We start from the raw sequence: 24,065 nt of genomic DNA, 5'->3' as shown, positions 1-24,065 counted from the left end.
AGTCTTCACCTTTTTGGGGGATCCTTTTCATGATTTCCGTCTCAATATAGATATTCTGTTTGTGTTCATCTATTGCTTTCCTGAGTTCCTTTAGTTCTTTGTCTATGTTTCCCTTTAGCTCTTTGGGTATATTTAGAACCGTTCTTTAAAAGTCTTTGCCTGGCTCCCCTATACATGGGGCACGACATCCAGGGGTGTGAGTCTCCCTTGCAATGTGGGACATGACTCCCAAGGATGAGCCTGGCCCTAGCACCATGGTATCGATAATGCCTTCCTGACCAAAAGGGGGAAAAGAAATGTAACAAAATAAGGTATCAGTGGCTAAGAGAGTTGAGAGGCTATTCTAGAGGCTACTGTTATGCAAGCTTCAGCTAGGTATTGCTAACTGCTGTAGTTTGCCAACCCCCAACCAACATCATTCCTTTTAACTGTAAAGAACACTCTGGGCTCTATCTGAGAGTCTGCAAAAGCTGCACACACAGTTTACATTTCAGAAACCTAAGACTTTCAGTTGGGTCCTAGGCCAGATAAGTCCTGAAACAGGTACTAGTCTCTCCAAGAACATCAATGAATTCCACCACCACCACCCCCATCCCATATTGTCAACACCCCTTTTCAACATGAAAAAAGTTAGAATGGGCAAAACCTCAATATGCTTAAAGTTTGGGAGAAGGATCAAAGGAGAAGGTGGAGTTATAACAGAGAAGATAAACTTAACAAATGAGGATGACTGTTGAATCATTATATTGATATTTCTTTTTAGTCTCCAGTGTCTTGGAGCAGCTAGTAGGAAAAACCTGAAATTGTGAAACAGTAACCGGTACCAAGTACCAAACTTTGAAATCTGTTCTGTAGCTACTTGTTAAAAGGTACTTTGAAATTTATTGGCTTTTTTTTTTTGGTATATATGTCATATTTCACAATAAAAAATGTTAAATAAAGGTCTTTGCCTGCTGTGTTTGGTCATTCTCATCGGTGGTTTCTAAAGCTTTAATTTCCTTTGCCTGGGCTATGACTCCCTGTTTCTATGTTTTGAAATCTTGTGTTAAAAACTTGACATTTTGTTATTTTTGTCTGTTTTCACTTAAATTTAGACTTGGAGGCATCTATTCCTTACACTTGTGTCCAAGTAATGTTATGACTGCCCCATGTACGAGGGGGTGTGGTAATTAAATTCAGTTGTCAACTTGGCCAGGTGAAGGTGCCTAGATCTATTGCTGTGGACATGAGCCAATGGCATGTGAACCTCATCTGTTGTTGATTACTTCTGCAGTTGGCTAGGAGGCTGCCTGCTGCAATGAATGATGTTTGATTTAATTGGTTGGTGCTTAAATGAGAGAGCTCAATGTAGCACAGCCCAAGCACCTCAGCATACCTCATCTCAGCACTCGCAGCTCAGCCCAGGCCTTTGGAGATGCAGAGAGAAATAACCCCAGTAAAAGTTGTTGGAACTCAGAGGTCTGGAGAGAAGGCCAGTAGAGACCATTCTGTGGCTTCCCACATAAGAAAGAACCTCAGTTCAAAGTTAGCTGCCTATCCTCTGAGGTACTAACAAAATAAATCCCCTTTTATTAAAAGCCAATCCATCTCTGGTGTGTTGCATTCTGGCATCTAGCAAACTAGAACAGGGGGCCAGGCAAAGACTTTTAAAGAATGGTTGTAAAGAAGAAAAAGAAAACACCTTCCCAGTCTTTGAAGACTGACCTGTGCAAGTACTCTTCTTCAGAGCTTGTCTATACAGTGGGTATAGTGTGAGAATAGCTGTAAGCCAAAGTGTAAGGGCCTCCTTGATACCTTCTGTGCTTGAGGCCTGTCTAGGTCATGTACATATGACCCTAGGAATTTCCTGTTACATTGTTACAAATGTCCCCTCTTCCCTAGGAAACAAGTTTCCTCACTGTCCCAGATACTGTACTGTAAATCCTACAGCCAGCCCTTCCTTGCCCCCAGCAACACTACTTGACTACTCCCACAGCATTCTGTAGGAGAGCTCTCTGCACTTCCTTCTACACACACTGGGCAAGTTCTGGGACAATGAGTCATACAAGCCACCACTAGACAGACTGGGCCAGACTTAGGTGCCCCCAGCGTGTGCACAAGGACCACTCTACTCCCTCTGGAACCGGGACCAGGATCCATGATGGGTACCTGGGGAGGCTCCAAGCACAGCCAGTGAGAGAGTGGAGAGGCCAGCCAAGGCACCACTAGAGGCTCCTGCTTCTAAGAAGCCTTGATTCAATGCTTTCCCTGCTACTGCAGCCCTTTTATTGTTTTCTAGAGCCTCGAGAAAGATGTTTCTTTCAGTTCTTACAGTTGTTCAAAGTTTCTGTTAGGAGATGGAGCCGTGAAGCATCTCACTCCACCATTAATCAGGGAGGGGCCTAGCCAATGATTCTGTAATAAGAAAAAAAAAAGCCAATATGTACCAAAAGGTTTATAGTTTTCCTCCTGTACCTCTCTCCTCCCCCGTACTCCCCATCCCATCCTCCCTCCCCCCCACACACACACATATACTCTCATTCTCATTCCTCACACCAGGGTGGGATATTTGGATTTGACCATGATAACTAAGATTCCTCTGTTTCTTATATGCCTGTCAAAGAGAATCTTGTGTGCTCATAGACTGTACATGGAGACTGTAATCTGCCAGCTCATTAGATTGGAAAGGCTAGTACATATGGAATCAATTACTCTTATGGCCAATGAGTGAAACTTGACAGGCACAGAAAATCGTTCAGGGTGCTAACAAAAGATTGGTTGGATTACAATAGGAGCTGAATTCAAGGTAGTAAACTTTGTGGTATTAGCATTTCAGAAATGTATGTGTCAGGCACTATGGTAGGAGAAAGGGAATTAGGAGAGGATTATAAAGATAAACAGAACCATCATGGAAAGTTACATGGTACAGTGAAAGTATGACTTGGGTAATTTGAATAAGCCAGGAATGGGGTGAGAAAGAATCAGAGAAAGCTTCCCTGAGAAAACATTTGGACTCACTATTTGGTATGGCCCATGACAGATTGTTCTAGCATTACTTGGGAGCTTATTAGAAATTCTGTGGTCCCACCTCAGACCTATCAAATTAGGCTCTACCTTTTAATAGGATCCCCTGGTGATTTCATTTGAATCATGAGAGCTAATCTGAAATTGAGTAGATGTTCAAGTAAAAGGCTTAGGAGTGCTGGAGTAGTCTAGGCAGAGCTGTGTATGCAAAGACTTCGCCTTTGCACTGAGAACTGAAAATAAGGCTGGAGTCTAGGAATGGGTTGGGGCAAGATGTTATATGAGGAAGGCCAGAGGACTGTAGGGATCAGGTCATGCAGGCCTTTTCATAGCTGTCCTCTGCAGTTTGAATTCAATCTAGCCAGTAGCTGAATGGACATCTGGAAACCAGTTAGTAGCTTAAGTCATTAGTTCATATGAAAGTTGAAGGTAGCTGGGATTAGGATCATCTTAGTAGAAATCAAAATAATGAAATTGATTTGAGAGTTATATAAGTGCTAAAATTGATAGGATTTGTGACGATTTGTGGATAAAGAGGGAATTATCAGGGAGAATTCCTGGATTTCTAACTTGTTCAACAGTATACCATTCATCAAGGTAGGGAACTTTCCAAGAAGACCAAATTTGCGATCATGAGTTCCAACTTGGATATGTAGAGTTTGATGTGTCTTCTAGACATCCAGGAGCATACGGCAGGTATGCTGTTTGTACAAGTATATGGAGCTGAAAGGAAAGGAATGGAGTGACAGTAAGAATGTGTGAATCTTCTGCATATATTTTGTAATTGAAGTGGTAGGATTAGATAAGATTGCCTGAGTAGAGAGAACAGTAAGAACAGGGTTTAGGACTGGGCCTTGAAGAATTTTAACATTTAATGGTCTGATAGAAGAGGATGAGGGTGCATAGGAAGTAGAGAAAGATTAGAAAGAAGTAAAAAAAAAAAAAAAAAGCAGGAGAGGGTCATAATACCATGGCAGCCAGGGGAGGAATGTTTCAAGAAGGATGGGAATAGTCAACATGGCTGAAAGTCAAGAGAATGATTTTAAAATATTTGATGAATTTAGCAGAGGTTGTTGGTAGGCTTTAAAGAGCTATATTTTTGGAGCAATACAGGTACAAACCAGTATGAAGTGGATTGAACAGTAAATAGAGGAGGAGGGATGTGCAAAGGAGACAGCTACAATAGATTAATCTTTCTTTTATTCAGTGTATTTGTCGAGTACCTATTATATACCAAGCAGTGGAATGTACAGATAAAAGACAGTCTTGTGCACTCAAAAAGCCCTACTAATTGGGGAATTGAATAGCACTGTGATAAGTCCAATAGTAATGATGTATGCCTGCATTGCTATGGGAGTGTGCATTAATGGAGTGGCTAAAGAAGGGGCATGGGGGTGCACGTGTGCACATGTGCTTAACTGAAGATTGGGTGTAGTCGACAGAGAAGTTTGTTTAAGTGGCTTCCCAGAAAGTCTTGAAACTTGAGCTGATTCTTGAAGAATTTTTCTGAGAATGAATAGCATGTGCAACTGCAAGCAGGCTTGAGAAGGGGCGGTTACTTCAGGAAACCATGTGAACAGTTGAGGTTGGCAGCAGCATTGGGTGGGATTGAGGAATAGCGGGGGATGAGTCAGAAGATGAAATTGGATCATGAATAGACTTTAATATAATTTGAAGGTGTTCGGAGTCACTCTAAGAACTTTTGGGAAATCACTGAAAGATTGTGAGCCGGAGAGTTATAAGAACAAATTTGAGTTTCAGAAAATCTGGAGATGTACTAAAGAAGGGGTTGGAGGGAGGCGAGACTGAGGCAGAGAGAATTAGGAGACAATGGCAGTAGTAATCCAGAATCAAAGTGATCAGGGCCTGATCTAGGGCTGTAGTCGAGGTAATAAAGATTAGGAGACTGAAGAAAAAGGGTCAACAAGATTTTTTCACTGATTGGAAATTGGAAAAGAGGAGCAAGTCTAGAATAACTACAGATTTGGGGCTGCTAGGTAGATAATGGTACCAGTACAGGGAAGGATAGGACATGGGTATGCAACACCTGGGCCAGAGAAACAGATTTGAAAATCTTTTGTTCATTGGTCAAGCCATGACCACCACAGGGTGAACGATAAACTGTGGCTCCATAATTAATGTGGTAATGACAACAATAAACAGATGATCTGCAGTAATCTCATCTCACTAATCAGAAGTGGTCTTGTTTATTTGAGTAAGTCTGGTTATTTGGCAAATTCTATGACTAAAATGTGAAACAGATAAAACTGTTTAAGGGCTGTGAGTAGTAGACATGCTTTAGTGGTGTCACAGCTTCCTCTTTAAGGACTTCCTGCTTACTCGTGTGTGTGTGTGTGTTAAGGTAAGTTATGATTCATTACCAACCTTTTTACAGTGTTGAAGAGTCTAGTTCATATCATTCTTTTTGGTTTCTGGCATCTGTGGGAAGTATTCTTGAATTTTAAGGTAGTGTTTGAATGTTATTTTTCCTGAGCCATTTTCCACCATGATAATTGATAAATTGTTTACAAACAGTCTTTATTTTCCTTGTCTTTGGCTTCTGGGTTTCTTGCTTTAGCATAATGAGAAAGGAGGGAAAACACCCACACCTTTCACATGCAGAAATGTGGGAGGAAAAGTACGGTACGTCTGTCCAACAGCAGACAGTTATAATAGCATCTTATTATCAGTTCTTTATAATAAAGTGTTCGCCATTGATAGTCTCCTCATAAGCAACTTAAGAACTGTATTCTTCCTGGAGATTTGATTCTATAGCTTTTGAACTATATACAGTATACAGTCTTTATCAAGGAGTTAAGCATTTTAGGTAGGATTCATAGATTTAATTGCTTGATGTTAGACTGATTCCCTGTATTATGGTTAGGAAAAATATTTTCCATCCATTGAAATGATGGAACCAGTTTTTAAATGGATTTTGGATCTTTGTCTGCTAAGTCTTTTATTTTTTTTAAGTCTCATATACGTTTCCCAGCCAGCTGCCTGAAAATTGAAACCTTTTTAAATTTTTTAAAGTATATCTGAGAATGTCTTAAATAATTTTTTGTTTGGGGATTGTGGAGTAGTGATTTTTATTTTAAATGTACATTCAGCAGATACTCAGTCAACATTTACTTCATATGGCTCATTCATTTATTTATTGAGCTCTCATCTCTCCTTAAATCACTTCCTATTTAATTTGGAAAATCAGACTTATAGATAGAAGAATGGGGGGAGGCTTGGAATATAATATATAGAGAAATATCTTTAATTCAACAAATTTTATTAATCACTCTGTATACCTTACACATAAGGGGTACTAGCTGCCTGAAAAAAAGGTAAGCTATGAGTTCTGTCTTCTAGAAAAATATAATTTAGAGTTTGATGGATGAGGGGAGGATATGATAAGATATGATATTGATGATGATAGATAGTTGAATACAAATAGAGATTAAGCTCTCTATTCACATTTTCATAATCAACCTCATAATGTAGCCCAATATTATCATCTCCAATTTATGGGTGAGGAAACTAAGGCTTGGAAAGTTTAATCAATTTGTCCAAGGTTATACAGCTAATACAGAAAAGTGATAGAATAAAACCCAAGTTGTGTGACATGATATTCCATTTATAAATCTATATTATATGATAACACAAATAATTAAATGGTAACACAAAAAGCAGAAATGTGAAGTAAAATTTAATAATTGCCGCAAGAGGCAAACTTGGGTTATAATAGAGATTTAGAGGATGTGGAAATTATGTTTTTTTTGGAGAGGATGAGAAAAGATTTCATTATTTTGCAAATGCAAATTAAAGTCAACTAATGTATACTGTGTATACTGAATTCACATTGAAACCTTTTATTCTTTAATTTTTAATGTTCAAATTAATTAATAGATAGAAGAATGGTCCTCAATATCTAGCTGTGAATAGACGTTACTATTACTCTTTAATCGCATAATTATCATGAATCATACTAGAATGTCCGCATTATGCTAGATAGTAAATAGAACAATATATAAATATAATGTTTGTCCTCTAAAAGATGTCTGTAAAGCTTGCCATTTTTCTCAGTGTATCTTTTGTTCAATGATGGGGTGAATTCCTGTCTTAAAATTGTCTCTTCATAGCATTAAAACAAATACAGTAAGGAAACTGAAGTCTTATTCAAGTAAGCAAAGCATGGATTATTTTGCACGTACAATAAAAAAAATCACATGACTTTTAACACACAACTCATTTCTGTTGAATTTGACAGATGGAGAGTTTTGAAGAATACAAAATAGGACCTGTGAGAAAGGCTAAGGAATGGTATTATTTAAATCTCAGAGAATAAGCAGACATGGGAAATAATTTTCCAAAGATATATTCTAAATAATGCTTCTGATTTTGTCAGAATTTTGTATTTCTTAAAATTAATAAGGATGGTTATTTGAGGTAATAATTTGACCTGTTGGCTTTCTGCCTACATTATTAAGATAAATGTAATGCTGGTATATTTGCTTTTGCAACACATATACTAAGAATGAATTGATGCAGAGAGTACATTGTGCCCCCCCCATGTGATATAACTTGAAATTTGTCATGTATTCCAAGGTTTTTGGAATATCATAGATAGAGAAGCTTAATTTCAAAAGGATGTCAATTTTCTCCAAATAAATGTGCAAATTCAAGGCAATTCAAATAAAGATCCCAGTAACATTTTGAATGAAATTTTAAAGTTATGTGGGTGAGCAGAGGGCCAAAAGTAGCATGGACCATTTTGAAAAAAATTTGAAGATTGGGGGCTCATTAGGCCCTAATAATTAAGATAATATGATATTGGTACTGGGAGAGACAGAGAGACAGAAGGACCACATAAAAGGAGCTACACAAATATGGACAGTAGATACATAAAAGATCTGGTTTTGTAAGTCTGTGAAGAGAGAACTAGTCACTAAGTGTAACTGATCAGTAAATGTTACTGGGACAACCAGCTATATGGAAAAAATAAAATTATTTTCTTTTAATTATACAAAAATCAGAATCAAATAGTTTAAAGACTTAAATGTGAAAAGCAAAACTTTAAAACTTCTAAAAGAAAACAGAAGAATATATTTAAGTACTCTGATTCCACAAGGATTATTTAAACAAAATGTACAAAGTATGAAAGAAAATTTTTATAAATTTTGCTTCATGAAAAATAGAAACTTATGTAAATCTGTCCCCTCCTGAAAAACTAAAACAAAGAAGAGTAGATGTATTACATATATAAACAGCAAAGTATTTGTATCTAGAATATATAAAAGCTCTTAAATATCAATTATAAAATAAAGGGCCAGCCTCTCCAGAACATCAACTAGTCCTATTGCCCTGTCCCATATTACTGACAGCCCCTTCTGACATGAAAAAATTAGAATGGGCATAGCCCAAATACCCCTAAAGAGTGGGAGAAAGATCAAAGGTGATGGTGGGGTTATGCAGAGAAGATAGGGTTTAACAAATGAGTATGATGGCTGAATCATTATATTGATATTTCTTTTAGTCTCCAGTATCTTAGGGCATCTAGAACTAAAAACCTAAAATTGTAGAATTGTAACCCATACCAAACTTTGAAATCTCTTCTACAACTAATTGTTGCAATGTACTTTGAAATGTATTACTTTTTTGTATATATATTATTTTTCACAAAAAAGAAAAAATACATATTTCTTTTAGTCTCCAGTGCTTTGGAGCAGCTAGAAGGAAAAATCTGAAATAGTGAAGTGGTAACCATAACAAACCCTGAACGCTGTTGTGTAACTCCTTGTTGAAGTGTACTTTGAAAATGATTGCTTTTTCTTTCATTTCTCTGTATATATGTTATATTTAACAATTAGAAAAAAACATTTAAAAAAAAACCTCACTGTGGGAAAAGTACAAGTTATTTCTTTGTATATCCTGAAGATTTGTCCTGAGACTTTAATTAAAATAGATGCTTGATTTAAAAAAAAAAATCAATTATAATATAGAAATAGCCCCCCAAAAATTGGGCATAGGATTTAGACAGGCAATTTACAGAATGATCAATTTACGTATAAAAATATGTTCAAGTTACCAGTAATCAGGGAAATATGTAGTTAAGTTAAAACCATGAGATACCATTTCCTTACCACAATTTTGACAACATTAAAATGCCTAGTACATATTGGTGACACTAGAAAAAGGGAGGGACTTTCTGCTGGTATGGGAGAATAAGTTTTTTCAGCCATTTTGGAGAGCACTTAGACAATATCTGATAAAGCCAGTTTAGAAAAACTTCATACCTTTATACAAGGAGATATTGACAAGAATGCTCATATTAGCAGTCACTATTCATTAACAGTAGAAAGGATTCATAAATTGTACAATAGTCAGTCACTGGAATACTATTTGGCAATGAAAGTAAGTAAACTTGAGTTATGTGTATCACCATGTCAAATCTGAAAATGTTAACAAAAAAATAACAAGAGGATCTAATATGATACTATTTAGTTGTAATGAGTGTAAAACAATACTATTAATGAGATTATTGTAGATTTAGGATGTTAAATTTAAGCTCCATGGTAACCACAAAGAAAATATCAAAGAATATGCGAACTCATAGTGATGGAAAGTAGTAGAGTACAGGCTACCAGGGTTGGGAGGCAGGGGCATTGGGGAGTTAATATGAAATGAGTGAAGCATTTCGGTTTGGAATGAAGGGAAGCTGTAGTAAAGAATGGTGGGTGAGGTACCACAACATCATGAATGTGATTCATCCCCTTGAATGACATGCTTGGGAGGGGGATGGGATGGAAAGATCTATGTTGTCTATCTGTTTCCACAATTACAAAAAGAGAAACTAAAGATGTAATGACAATTAAATGCAACATGATACTAAATGAGATCTGGAAATGGAGAAAATGTTCAAAGGGACATTATTGGAGTAACGTGCAGCCTACCGTAGATGATGGTCTGTATAGATAGTAATACAAGTATAAGGATGTTCTTTCATGAATTAAAACAAATGTATCACACTAATACAAGGTGTTAATAATAGAGTGGTATGTTGGGGAAAATATACCTAATGTTAATTGTGGATGATCGTTTAAAAGTATTATTTTAATAATCTTTCATTAACTGTAACAAAGGTTACTGTTAAGAAATAATACAATTATAAAAAAAAAAGCGCTGTCATCAATTATAACAAATGTTCCACACCAATGCAGGGTGTTGGTGATGGGGTGGTATATGGGAATACCATATTTTATGCATGATTGTTATGTAAACCCACAACTTCTCTAATAAAAAAATAAAATTTTAAGAAAAGAAAAAAGGCATTATTGGAACATTAAAAAATTGAATATAAAATATCAGCTTTATATCCACATTAAATTTCTAGAACTTGATAACTGCACTTAAGGTGACTACATAAGCAATTGTGCTTGTTCTCAGGAAATACACATGAAAATGTTACGTATTCAAGAGTATGATGTATGCAACATGCTCTCAAATGTTCACAAGATGGATTCGGTAGGTAGGTAGGTAGGTAAGAAGGGAGGAAGGGAGGGAGGGTGGGCGGGCAAAGGCAGCAAAAGGTCAAAATTGGTAGATCTGGGTATCTGGAGGAGTAGCGGTATGTTTACATTCTCTCAGTGGGTTTTGTATTATTTTTACAGCTGTCCTGAAAGTTTGAAATTATTTGAAAATTAAATGTTAACAAACTTTTAAAGAATACAGTAAATAATAGAAACCCCATTGAGAGAATTTCTATCAGTACTTTATAATTAAGACATATCTAGTACAGTATACTGTTTTAGACTTAGCATAAGGCATTGGTATGTTGATCTTCCTTTAAGGAATTCGGAGTTTGCATTTTCGTATTCATTTAAGAAGTGAAACATGGAAGGAAATTTTTGTAAAGATTTTATTTGTCCTAGTTGTATCCTACCAATTCATGGCTTCAAAACTAATAAGTCTCTAGGAATGAATATAAAGATTGAAGACAAAATCAGACAGTAAATTTGTGGCCTTAGCTGTCTTTTGCAAGGAGACTGAATTCAGTCATTCTAGTCTTTAGCGCCATATGAGTGTGTTTTTCAAGCCTTCTGACAAAAATGAAATTTCAAATTTAGTTTGAAGAATAAAAAAGCCTAACACAAAACCTTATCCCCAGAGCCTAAAGTCTCTTTTAGAAAAAAGAAGTGTGATTTATCCCAAGGGACAAACAATAAGTCTTTCTCAACCCAGCAAATTTAATTTTGGAGACAAATTTCACATAATATTCTCTGATTTTGTCCTAGAAATACTTTAAAATCAGACTTGATCGTGTGTTCTTAGGAGATACGCAATCCATTGTGCAGGTGTATAATATAGATGAGATGTACTTCCTTCAGGAACACAGCCCTTTGTTTGCAGAAATTCTAGAAATTGATAATGAATCCTGTGTTGAGGTCCCCTGATAACGCACATGGGTGACTATACTTCCTTTTTCTATTTCTCTGACTGGTCCATACACTCCTTGGTCAACACTGGCTTTTGATCTCAGGGAAAGAACCAAAGATAGAGCAGCTCTCTGAGTCACTTCTGAAAAACAGCCAACTCTCTGCCAGAATTCTCAGATGAACTCAGTGACCATCTGAATCCCTTGTGGCTGTTGGTAAACTCATTGAAAAGCCTCCAACTCTTTGGCCATCACTTCCTCCAATTTTGGTAATTTTTCAACCCCACTGGACCTCTGAACCCCCAAGGCCACTTAATCCATTGAACCTGTTGCCTTTTCGCTGGCTGTCCCCTATGCCTTTGCCTCTCTCGTTTACCCATAGATTCCACTGTCCATCATTATGGCCATATTCTTGCCCTTTCTCTCAATTGTCCACACCTAGAATAACTGCAACCTGGGTTAAATCTATTTCTCTGTCCCCTCTTTAAAGCCAGATTAGAGTAGATAGCCATACTAACTGGTCTCACTTTAAATTTATTAGAATTTTTTTTACAAATTTAAACAGAAGTCCAGGGACCCTCAGCACTACCAGTCCATTTATGGAGCAGATCTCATTATCCCTTCACTATCGTGTGTCATCAGTGCTCTCCAGCAACTCAATCTTTTCCATCAGCCCACATTTGTAATATACTTCCCAGCCTTAAAAATGAAAATGTCATTAAGCTTCTCATCCCTTTCCACCTCCTCTCCCATTGCTGTATTCCACTTTACAGCAAAACTCCTCAAAAGAATTGCCTCTATTCAGTGTCTTCTTCATCTCTTCACTTTCCCCTCTTCTGAATGTACTACAGTCAAGCATTTGTCCCCACCATTCTACTGAAACAACTCATGTCAGTGTCCCAGTGACTGATCTAAAGCAGCCTCTCTGCAACACTTAATCCTGGCCATCACTGCTGCCTCCTTGACTGCTTTCCTTCTCCTTCTCCTCCTACCTTCTAGAGTCTTTGTAGCTCTTCTCTTGATTGTAAGTCTGTGGCTAGAAATTCCGTCTAGGCTAAGAACTCTGAAATTTATATCTCTAGCCCCAATTTCTCAGGAGAAATCTAGAATCATATGTATCCAATTGCAGTCATTATTTTTCCTTTGGAAGTCTAATAGCCAACTCAAATTTAACATGCCCAAAATTTAATTCTATACCCTTCCCATTAAAAAATACATCTTCAATGCTCCTCAGCTCAGAAAATAGCCATTGTTAACTCCATTTTGCTCAGAAGAAATATTGTAGAATTAAAGCATGTGAAACCCACATCAGCAAACCTTGTCATCTCTTTCTTCCATTATGCATACAGAATATGGCCACGCCTTCCTTTCTGCATGGTACCACCATGTCTTAGCCACTGTTATTTCTTGCCTTTAATAGTGACTTGGCCTCCTAATTGGTCTCCTTGCTTCTACTTCTACCTCTTTTACCCCTCTTGGATCTATTCTTTCCTGGCTTTTCTTGTCCTCAGCCCTCCCTTACTTCCCATCACACAATAAAATTCTCAGTCTCCACTGTGGTGCACAGAGCATCCCCTGATCTGGCTCCTGACTTGCTCTCAGGTCTCATTTTCTGCCACTCTTTCCCTCACTCCACTTTAGCCACCCTGGCCTCTGCTGTACATCATCTTACCAAGCACATCCTTATCTTAGGACCTTTGCACTTCCATTCCCTCACTCACACTCTCCACCCACCCCCAGATTCATAGGGCTAGTCATCTTTTTCATTTGCTCAATGTCACTTTATCAGAGAAGCTGTCCCTGACCACCCTCATAATATAACACCATTATGTGGCTTTATTTTTCTTCATAACCTTTGTCACTACCTAGTATTATATCATATATATTTATTTTCTCCTTCACTCACTAGAGAATAAGCCTCAAATTGGCTGGGTCTCTTTTGTTTATTCATACCTTCTGATACGTAGTATAATGGTTCTTCAGAGATGCCCATGTCCTCATCCCTTGAATCTGTGAGTATGTTAGCTTACACGTGATTAAGCTAAGAATCTTGAAATGGGGAGAGTGGCCTGGATTATTCAGGTGGGCCTAATGTAATGAAAAGGTCAGTATAAGGAAAAGAGAGGGAGGACAATTAGAGAAGATGATGTAACAAGGGAAGTAGAGATTGGAGTGATGCAGGAAGCCTTCAGAAGCTGGAAAAGACAAGGAATAGATTTTCTCCTAGAGCCCCCAGAAGGGTGCAGCTCTGCTGACACCTTGGCCTTAGCCCTGTAAGACCTTCACCCCATAAGGGACTTCTCACATCCCAAACTATAAGATAAATTTATGTTGTCTAAACCACTAAGCATGTGGCACTTTGTTACAGCAACAGTAGAAACTATTACACTCTTGTATCTCCGGAAACTAGAACTTTGCATGACACAGGTGCTCAGTAAAATAAGTTTGTGTGAATGAATTGAATAAAAGGTATGTCTTCATAGCATAGATCCCATATAGAGATTATTGAAATTTCCAATCCCTATCCTAAATGCTGTCATTGAAAATAAATGATCTATTCTTTCTTTGAAAAACAAGTAGTTGCTTTTATTTTCCTCCAGGCAAAAGATTTTTTGTTTTCGTTATCCTAGTTTATTTCAGGAAGCATTTTATACATGTGTGTATGTGTGTGTTTGCACATTTATGTGTGTGAGTGTGTAGCAATTTTTAAATTTCAGAATTTCAGGAATGGAAAGGACTTTTTAAAGATCATCCAGTTGAATTTCCTGATCTGATGTTTGTATAGTTCTCACAGTATCCCTGACAATGGCCATCCCAAGTCTATTTGAGAATATTCGATAATGGGAAATTTGCTTTGGCTGGAAGCAGGTCAAGACCACTCTTAGGCCCTCTGCTTTTCATCAGTTTGTTCTCCCCTTATAGAATGTAAATCAAGACCAAAAATGTTAGTTATAAACCCAAACTGACTTATTTTAACCCCATTTATTAAATATGTATCTGAAGTTCAAGTCACTGATTATTTTTACATATGAAATGCCTATTTTCATTCACATACATCAGAAAAATTTTATGCTATTCTACTAGAACCATCAAATATGCTTTGGGGTGATAAAAATCAAGAATTGATGTTCAGTTAGGTGACATATGCTTGCATTACTCCTTTACTATGCCCCTGAGGAGGCATTTACGACAATAATTTTTGGCAAAAAAATGGGAATGGCTTAATCTTGGGTTAATACTTCTCCCAAATTCTGATAATTACTTTTGTGTGTGAGTGGCTCCGCCAATGTGTAGATAATAAATTGAAATAAACTCAACAAATGTTGAGCCCTGGCTGCGTTTCATGCATTGTGCTAGGCACCTGAGGAAAAAGATGACAAAGTTATGCGTCCTACCCTCACGAGGAGGTCGTTGTCTAGTATGGAATACAGAGATGTAAGCACAAGATAACAAGTGTCATCTCTACTAATGGCACAACCAAAGTCTTGTGGGAAGGAAGTGGAGACGGTGATTAATTCTCACTCAGCAGCCCAGACAGTGGGTGGTGGGTAGAGACGGTGGGAAGGGGAAGAGAGAATAGAAGAGGGAAGGAAATAAATGTAATGTTTAAACTTTAGTATATAATTGAGCACCACAGTATCTTGAATGTTCTTTTGTTAATATATGAAATAATAGTAGTTTAGGTATGTGGATCTTGGCTACGTAGGTGAATGTTTAAATGCCTAATAAAAAAATTGTTTGGCAGTGCCGCTATTTTTACTTCTTATTTATACATTAAAGGAATCCACTCTCTAATGAAAGTGACTAATGAAATGCATCAAAATTAGCCATCGCATTTAAACAACCCATTAAGTCATTTTTCCCCCCAGTGTGACGTGTTTTATGTCATCTAGCTCTCAGGACTGTCGTATTGTTTCGTCAGTCAGCTCTGTATCTTTTCTTCTTTTTTATTTGTTTGGGTGGGGAGAAGGGTCATTTAATCTGAAGTGAGAAGGGTTTCTCCGCCACTCAGATTCGTGCAATGCCCTCCATGAGGCTGCATGTCTCTTCTTGGAGATGAACCATGGGTTTGTCCGAAGGAGAGCAAAAGGGTTCCCTCAGAACCATAACTCCATGAAGAAGGTACCATGTCCCGCTTACTTTTTTGCTATAGCTCTGGTGCTTACCATAGAAGGTCCTCATTTGTTGAATGAATCAGTGAATGAACAATTGTTTCTGTATTTCAAATGTCAGCAATAGGAGTAATAGATAAGAGAAGGAAACATGGTATGATTTCTTCCTTTTTTGAACGCACAAAGCCTTTATTCTAGTGCAGCCTTACAATCATGTCTGCTTGTGTTTCCTGCTCATTCAGCAGTGCTTGTGATGTGCCAGTCACCGCAGAAGACCTAGGCTCTGCCCTGACTTAATTCTCTCACCACGATGTAACATCTGCAGTGGCAGGCACCATATCAAATCCACATTGACCAATGGTAAATGCTTAGTATGATGTAAGTGCTCAGTAGTATTTGCTTTTAAAATGAATATTAAAAACTCTGAAATAGGAGAAGACCTTTGTACACTGCAAACAGCAGGTACTGAATCCTCATTTGCTGGACTTCTAATAGCCAGAATCTAAAATAATCATATTTTTTCCTTTCCCAGTTTTTTTAATACTATAAAAGAGTACATTGAAGCTTTCTCAGGCTGCCTATCTTGCTTTTTTCTTGTACAAACTGGATGCAAAGGCAGAGTTGGTTGGTGGGAAAGGTTTTAATAATATCTGGGTTCCAATACTTTTTAGAGACAGACAGAAATGTGTGTTGTCTAATGTGGCTAGATAGAGATCTGGTGATTTTTCCTCTCTCTGCCCATTCCTTTTTCCCTTTTTCATTCATCTCCATTTGTTTTATTGTAGTAATGTATTTTTTGCTAGTCTCAGGCAAGTAAAACATTATTAAGACGATATTGGAGCTTATTGCTTGGACTGTCTGTAGTCTTTAATCTTTTTTTTCCCCATTTTCCTTTTCCCTTTCTTCACTAACCACCTGACTGCATCCCCAGTGTTTAATGACTGATTTTGTTAATTAGGCTAGGGCCTTGTCCCTTGAACAACTGGAGTTGATATTACAGTATCATTAGTGATATCTGTGACCCTTTCGTGTGTACATTCCAAGATACATATGTTGTGATCTGTTTATAAAATAAAACTCTTGGTTGTAGAGCATTTGGCTTCCATCTCTGAGGACAGTAATAAAATCTGTACGTAAGGGTTTCATGTATTATTCAAGTTCCTCCTAAGTACCAGGCACTAGGCTAGGTCCTGGGGATACAATGGCGAAAAGAGCAGGCATAGTACTATCTAGTAGGGGAGACAAGGAACAAACATATGAACTCAAACTCTGAAAGTTTTGGAGGAAAACATCGGAATGCCATGCTATACAATGGAAGGTCTGGCGTAGATTAAGTAGTCAGGGCCTGCTTTTATGGGGATGTAACAACTAAGCTGAGATTTGAAGATCAAAAAAAAGGATTCAATCGTGTTAGCAGGGCGGAGGAAGGCCTTTGCCTGCAGAGCAGAAGCAATGTTTAAAAAAAATCTATCCTTTGGGCAACAGTCATTTTATTTTGGAGTGGGGTTGTATCTGGCCAACTTATAATATCCACAGTTAGTAAAATTTCTGCCTGGGTTGGAGTGCAGACTTGATCATGACACCAGGCTTTTTGGAGAATTATTCATATGTTTCATGCTTACCTTTACAATGCTTTTGTTTCATTCTCTGCCACCTGCTCAGTAGCTGGGGTAAGTGCTATCTGTCGCTTTCCATTTCTCCTGGATCAGAGCACGAATGGTAAATCATCGATTCTTATGAATACAGATCACTTTAAAAATTATTTATGTTAAGTTGTTCTTCTATGTTCTGTGGCTGCTAGAAATTTTGCTTCTGAATATTTTAAGGACAATTTTAGCTTTTCTTGTGCACATAGAATTGAGCAGTTTTCTGTGATAGTGAATGGAATTGTTTGGGAGGAGTGTATGTGTGGATTTTAATGAGTGCTTCCCACTGCATAAAGTCATTCTCACTCAGGTATTTTAGATTCACACTTTAACATTGTCAAGCACATTCCCAAAGTGGAAAATTTGTGGTATAGAGCATAGCTGCTTAAAAACCAGGTTGGTTTTTCAAGGTAAATATGGCCTTCTAGACAATAAAACAAAAATAAGTTTAAAAAAGTAATAATAAGTTCATAAACCTCTGGGAGAAAAGTAGAAAAGATATATCACCAAATGACTAGGCTTCATCTCGTGCAGGGTCAGGAAAATTTTTCTCCTGTTTTCTTCTAAGAGTTTTTATCATTTTTGCTTTTAAATTTAGATGTATGATCCATTTTGAGTTAATTTTATATATGTTGTGAGGTAGAGGCCCAACTTCTTTTGCATGTGAAGATCCAGTTTTCCAAGTTCCATTTTTTGAAAGGACTACTCTTTCCTCATTACATGATCTAGGCAATCTTGTAAAAAAAAATGATCATAAAAATAAGGATTTATTTCTGGACTTTCAGTTCTGTTCCATTTATCTGTATGTCTATCCTTATGCCACATTGTCTTAAATAGTGTAGTTTTAAGGTAAGTTTTTTTGCATGGACAAACAGGCACCAGGAAATGAGCCCGGGTCTCCGGCGTGGCAGGCGAGAACTCTGCCTGCTGAGCCACCGTGACCTGCCCTTTAATAGTTTTGAAACTGGAAAGTGTAAGGCCTCCAACTCTGTTCTTATGAATTTTAGGACCCACCTGACAATTTCTACAAAACAGGGCAGCTGGGATTTTGATAGCATTTGTATTGAAACTATATATCAATTTAAGGAATGTAGCCATCTTAAAAATATTAAATCCTCTGATCTTTGAATATGGCATATGAGATGTCTTTTCCATTTATTGAGGCCTTATTTCATTTCTTGCAATGATGTTTTATAGTTTTCAATGTACAAGTCTTGTACTTCTTTTGCTAAATTTATTCTTAGTATTCTCTTCTTTTTGGTGCTGTTTATGGAATTTTCTTAATTTTATTTTTGGAGTATTCATTGCCAAATATTTGTTTTTAAACTAATCATTAAACTGCATTTACCAATCTTTTAAATGGTAGAATACCTGATCCCTCAGACAGATATAGGCAAAATGTATTTCACTGAAAAAAAAACCTCAAGGAAAATTTAAAATTTTCTCTATTTGCTGTGAGCTCTTTTTTTCTTCTTACAATTCCCATCATTTGCTATAGTTGAGGATAAATAATTTAATGTAAAGCTGGTCTTTTTAGAAGTGGGATGCTGGAAATTTTTATAAATATCACCTTAAAGCTTAAAAAATATATTTCTTCTTATCTTTTCTATGATGTCAAAGATGACGGAAACCACTGGTAGAACCCCACCAGACAAAGCTGAAGAGGTCAGCGGATACTTCTTGAACCCTTCCCTGGTATCAGCAGAATGTTCATCAGCAACCTTGAAAAAGAGAACAGAAGACATTAATGACCTTGCCTATGAGAGCCAAAGAAGCATCCCGCTGGCTGTGACGGATGCTTTAGAGCATATTATGGAACAACTCAATGTATTGACACAGGTGGGTTGACCTGCTTTGCACTGTGTGGTAAGAAATACAAAACAGCAGGTTGTAAACCTACCAAAGCAGGGGAAAATTTTTCCTTGTTAGCAAAGCTAAGATGGTGATCTCAAGGTGGCAATCTGTGTGGCAAGTCAAGTGCTAGTGAGCTGCTCTAGCAGGCTTTGGGTGAAGTGACCCCAGAGCTATGCATTCATGTGTGTTTGTTCACACACACAAACATACATACTATGCTGTCTCTGCTTTCCGGAGACCAGAAGTAAGCAATGTAATCTATGAGCGGTGGTGGTACTCCAGTTCTAAACATATTTGGTTCTGAGCAGAAGTGTTGGCCTTAGAAGTTTTTCATGCAGTGTATTCATATTAGGTCATTCTCAAAGAGATATTTAGGGCCAGAAGAAAATTGTATTAGGATTAGCATGTCTAGTTACTATGAAATATTGCCAATGTTTGTAATTCTTCAGTCTGAAGTTATTCACACTGTTCAATATATATTTTCCCTTATTCCAAAGCCTCTTACTTTATTTCTGCTTCCTATTGTGAAAATTAATCATTACTTCATGATGCTGTGTTCCCCTGGTGGTGATGGCTTTGCAGTCCCATTTTAGAATGTTACCCAGGCTTTTGAAATTGTCTTACCTTTGCAAAAAAAGGAATATAGAGGTTTTTAATATATCAAAGGTCTTTCACCTCTTGGCCACTAAGTATAGATATAATTTAAGGGAAGTCGTATGTTGAAATGGATACACCATAGGCCTCTTTTCTAGCCTTGCTGATTCATTGTGTCCTTTGAAGGAGTTTTTAACAAAAAAATGTGTATGTGTAGGATTCCAGTATTTGTCAGAGTGGACATTGTTGCAAGTATATACAGAGAGAGGGGTTAAAATGTGAATTAGAGAGATGCCAATTTCATGTGAGATGCTAATTTCAAGTCAGAATAACTCTTGTCTAGACAGCATCTGTTCTCAGCCCTAGCTGTGCATTATAATCACCTGGGATTTAAAACAAAACAAAACAAAACTAGTCCAGGTCTCAAGTCCAGGGCATCCATCACCATTGGTCTGGTATAGGGCCCTGGCATCATCAGTCTCTTAAGCACCCTGTAGGATTCTATTGAACAACCAGGGTTCAGAACCGCAAGTTATGAGATTATTCTTTTCTTGAAGATAAACATCCTAGAGTCTTTTTCATTAAGTGGCAGATAGGTGGATTTGGGGTCTTAACAGATTGTACAAAAGAACCATATGAAAAGTTGGAGTTCTTGTAGGATTTTCTCAATGGAAATCCTATTAAAATCACCAGTATTCAAGAAAACAAAAACAGAAAAAATAAATTAAAAATAATAAAAAATCACCAGTATTCATTTCTCAGTATTGTGCTGGACATGACTTCCTCTGTATTTATCAGACATTTTCATCCTTTAACGGTAGTTTCCTTTGCAGCTCTGTGGTCAAATTTAGTTTCGGTTGTCTTATTTCCAGTAAATCCACAAATTCCTTACCTAAAATGCAATCTGTCAATACCAGGACCTCATCAGGGTCTCCCAAATGAATATTTCCATGCTCCACCCTTTGAGTTTTATGACCCCTTTCTCCTTCTTTTTACCTTACTTAAAATTATATGAATCACTTTAAGCTTATTGAATTTCCCTGTGATTTTTTTTATTTTTAATTTTGTAGGGCCAGATTTCTTTTACATATTAAAGAAGTTAAAGGCGGGTACAACACACTGATAAATAAGAGTAGTAAATCTATGGACAAGTTGCAAATAATATAAATACGTTCCAATTCACTTTAAAGACAGATGACTTAAAGTTTATTAACTTTGTTGCATAGTGTTCATAACTATCTCTTCTGAGCTATAATTAGAACTAAATCAAAATGAAATTACATTTTAGATGGTAGATAAATGCAGTTATCAAATGCTAAAGGTATTGATAATATGTATTATATCAATAAACAGTATTAGTCATTACAGTTGTTTAACATTACAGTTAAAATGTATCAGTCATTTTAACATGTATAGCTGTGGCCATGTGTGTTAGTATCTGGCAAAATGTTTGGCATATAGTGGGCACTCAACAAATTGTAGAAAGTATTATCAGCATCACTATTATGATTAATTAGTCATGGCCTATATAATGGACTGTAAAAGCAAAATCTAAATGATGTTATCTTTAAAAGTTGGTTACCTTCATTGGATGATAGAGAGCCAATTCATTATCTTGAAATTTGGTGATGAAAATAACCTAATATTGATCCTGTCTTACTTTATGAATTGTACTGGTGGATAGCCAAACAGTAGTTGAGGGAAGTGTCTCTTATTTATAAATTACCCCAACTTTTACCCCAACTAATAAGTAAAAAAAATGATAGAAAGTCATTTACAATCCCCAAGAATTAACAAATCTAGGCATTGAATAGTTAATAACATCACAGAAAGAGAAACAACCAGACATTGTTAATGCTCCTCTAATGAAAGAGCACACCATCACCTGTGGCTTCCCAGGACTCTAACCGAGGCTGATCGAGCCTCTGGATCCAGCCAGCATTTTACAGACAGAAGAGGCTAAACAGCACTATGAGTGTGCAATCCATAAACTCCAGACTGGGGAAACTCTGTGGGTCAAATGGCCAGAATCTGTCAACCAACAAATTGTAAGAAAAGAAAGGGGGGGGGGGATCCTGTAGATTAAAAGAGACTTAAATGACATACCAACATTTTGAAAACGAAAAAGAAAAAAATTATATCTGAGGATGTACACCTGAGAAATAAAGCCATGAAGAAATACAAGAAGATGCATTGCTCTGAGGTAGCACAGGGCCACTGTGGGGCAGGGCAGGGGCAGTGACTGCAAAAGGCATATGGAGAGAGCCCTGAACTGGCTGGCAGAGTTCTAGTTCTTGAACTGGATGCTGGCTATCAAGAGTTCTTCTGAGAATTCACTAAGCAGCGATTGCATTCTGTGTGGTTTCAGGAGAATCTATATTTTATTTAAAAAAAAAAAATTTTTTTTAAATATATAAAAGACTGAAGGTGAAGTAGTCAGTACCTCAAACGTTAGATTTCCTAAATCTAAAAGTAGTTATATATTCTTTATGTAATCCTATCCTAGTTTATTAGCTGGAGGAGTTGGAATAGCTACAATTGATCAAACTTTGTGCACCAGGCACTAGTTAAGCATTATTTCATTCATTCAGTCCTCCTAACTACCCTATCAGGTGTTAGTATCTTCTGGGTGAAAAATGGGTGGTAGACACAATATTTTCAAAGTAGTCTGGGACAGCATGGATATGGTCCACCGTGGATTGGATTGCACTGTGACAGAATGACCAGTGATGGCATTTAAATAGTACTTGGACCAGACAAGTGGAATTTTACCCCCTCCTCCATTCCCCATACTACTGTGCAGCTTATAGCACCACTTAGAATGCTATGCACAGCCTCTTCCCTGTTGTGACTCTTCACAAAATTGGACATGAGACTTGTCTGCAGGTACCTAATCTTTTACTCCTTTCCCCTCAAATGCATCATTTTTTTTTCTTTTCTTCAAACTGCTCAACAGTGCTTTACCCTGTGGAAGGTCCCAGAAGCAGAGCAAGTTCTGGGGTCTGTTTAGAAATTATTGCCATCATATTCACCACTAGGTCTCCAGGTACTAATTATGTTATCTTCCGTTTTGCAGACTGTTTCAATCTTGGAGCAGCGACTGACTTTGACAGAGGATAAGCTCAAAGACTGCCTTGAAAATCAGCAAAAACTTTTCTCTGCTGCCCAGCAAAGAAGCTGAATAGAAAAATACAAGTAGAGGCATGGAAATGAACATGTGTAAATAAACTTAGGAAGGTGTTGGAGGATGCCTCATGCAATGGGACCATATGCTAATGATCATGGCATTTCTTAAGAGTGAGCAGCAGAGCGAAAGGCAGAAAAGGTGTATTTAAGGACTAATTTGACCACACAAATCAATGTCAAGGACTAATTTTAAATATTAACATTTATAATTGCAGTAATAAATTGATAACCATTCAAGTGACTCTGTATTTTCCCCCCATATTATTTAAAATGTCAGTTTTCATTTATAGTTGAAATTTGGTCATGCAAGTAACCAAGTCTCTGGATTTCGTTGTTAAAACATTTAAAATTGACCATGCCCAGCAATTTCATAAAGCAATTAAGATATTTCTTTAATGAATAACCCCCTTTGGGGGAAACAGCATCCTATAAGCAGAAAATGAATTACTGGCATGGTGAAACCACAGTACTTCCAAGCAAGAATATATTTATTTTATTTATAAATAGCACATGTGTAACATAGGGCAATGGGTTTATTTAATTTATGGTGTACATTGTTTATCCTTTGGCCAATCTGAAGGAAGATGAAGGGTTAGAAATACAGGAAGCACACCTTTCTTCTCTTTCACAGATGAATGCATTGAATGATTTGGGTTATGTGATCACGGTTCAGGATTATGTTAGTGTGATTTCAGTGCGCTCAAAAGCCAGAATGATGCAACAGCAATATTTAAACGTATATACACATGTATTTACAACACACCTAAGAAATGTTGTTGCTTAGGGTAATTCTGGCAGCTGAGTAATAAGCATTAAAAAAAATTGCATCGTCGTGTTCCTATGTTTTTTTAATGAATTGTGATTTGAAACAAAATGAAAATGAGCAGATCTTTGTAATTAACAGATCTTAATTACAAATTAAGAATTTTGTTTTGTTTTGTCTTAAATAAAATAGGAAATCAAATTGAAGAAAAGCAGTCAAATTTATTTTTCCTTGCTTTTCTATTGACCTATATCAAGAACAAAGGTGGAGAAGCCATTCCACGTTTATGATACCTCTAGGTGACTGGGGAAAATACTATGTTTTTTCCTTTTCTTAAAGAAAGTCCTATTTGTGTGAGTTCAGATTTTAAAAATTTTCTCACAGCAATTTCAATTGTACCTGTTAAGAGTTGGGTTTCTTTTTTTTGTAATCATTTCATTGTGTGTTGTTGTAAGTGCCTTTTTTATAGCTGTTAAAGTGTGAAC

At 37.0% G+C, this 24,065-nt stretch overlaps 1 protein-coding gene across 7 annotated transcripts in view; it reads left to right on the top strand.

Annotated features, from left to right (window-relative positions):
* The window catches only part of POC1B (POC1 centriolar protein B), a 113,218-nt gene extending 90,160 nt beyond the window's left edge, over positions 1-23,058 (top strand). For 5 of the 7 annotated variants that reach the window (XM_077111571.1, XM_077111570.1, XM_077111568.1 and 2 more), the window contains 3 exons: positions 10,438-10,515; positions 18,804-19,022; positions 22,708-23,058. In XM_077111571.1, coding sequence (XP_076967686.1) covers positions 10,438-10,515; positions 18,804-19,022; positions 22,708-22,812 — 402 coding nt within the window. In that variant the 3' untranslated portion in view covers positions 22,813-23,058. The remainder of the gene's footprint in view (positions 1-10,437; positions 10,516-18,803; positions 19,023-22,707) is intronic. The other 2 variants (XM_077111572.1, XM_077111569.1) reach the window with 1 other exon arrangement.
* The last annotated feature ends 1,007 nt before the right edge of the window (positions 23,059-24,065 follow it).

The sequence above is a fragment of the Tamandua tetradactyla genome, chromosome 7, assembly GCF_023851605.1.
Source record: "Tamandua tetradactyla isolate mTamTet1 chromosome 7, mTamTet1.pri, whole genome shotgun sequence".
Classification (NCBI taxonomy): Eukaryota; Metazoa; Chordata; class Mammalia; order Pilosa; family Myrmecophagidae; genus Tamandua; species Tamandua tetradactyla.
Note: the sequence above shows the minus strand (reverse complement) of the source record. Positions and strands in the feature narration are given on the sequence as shown.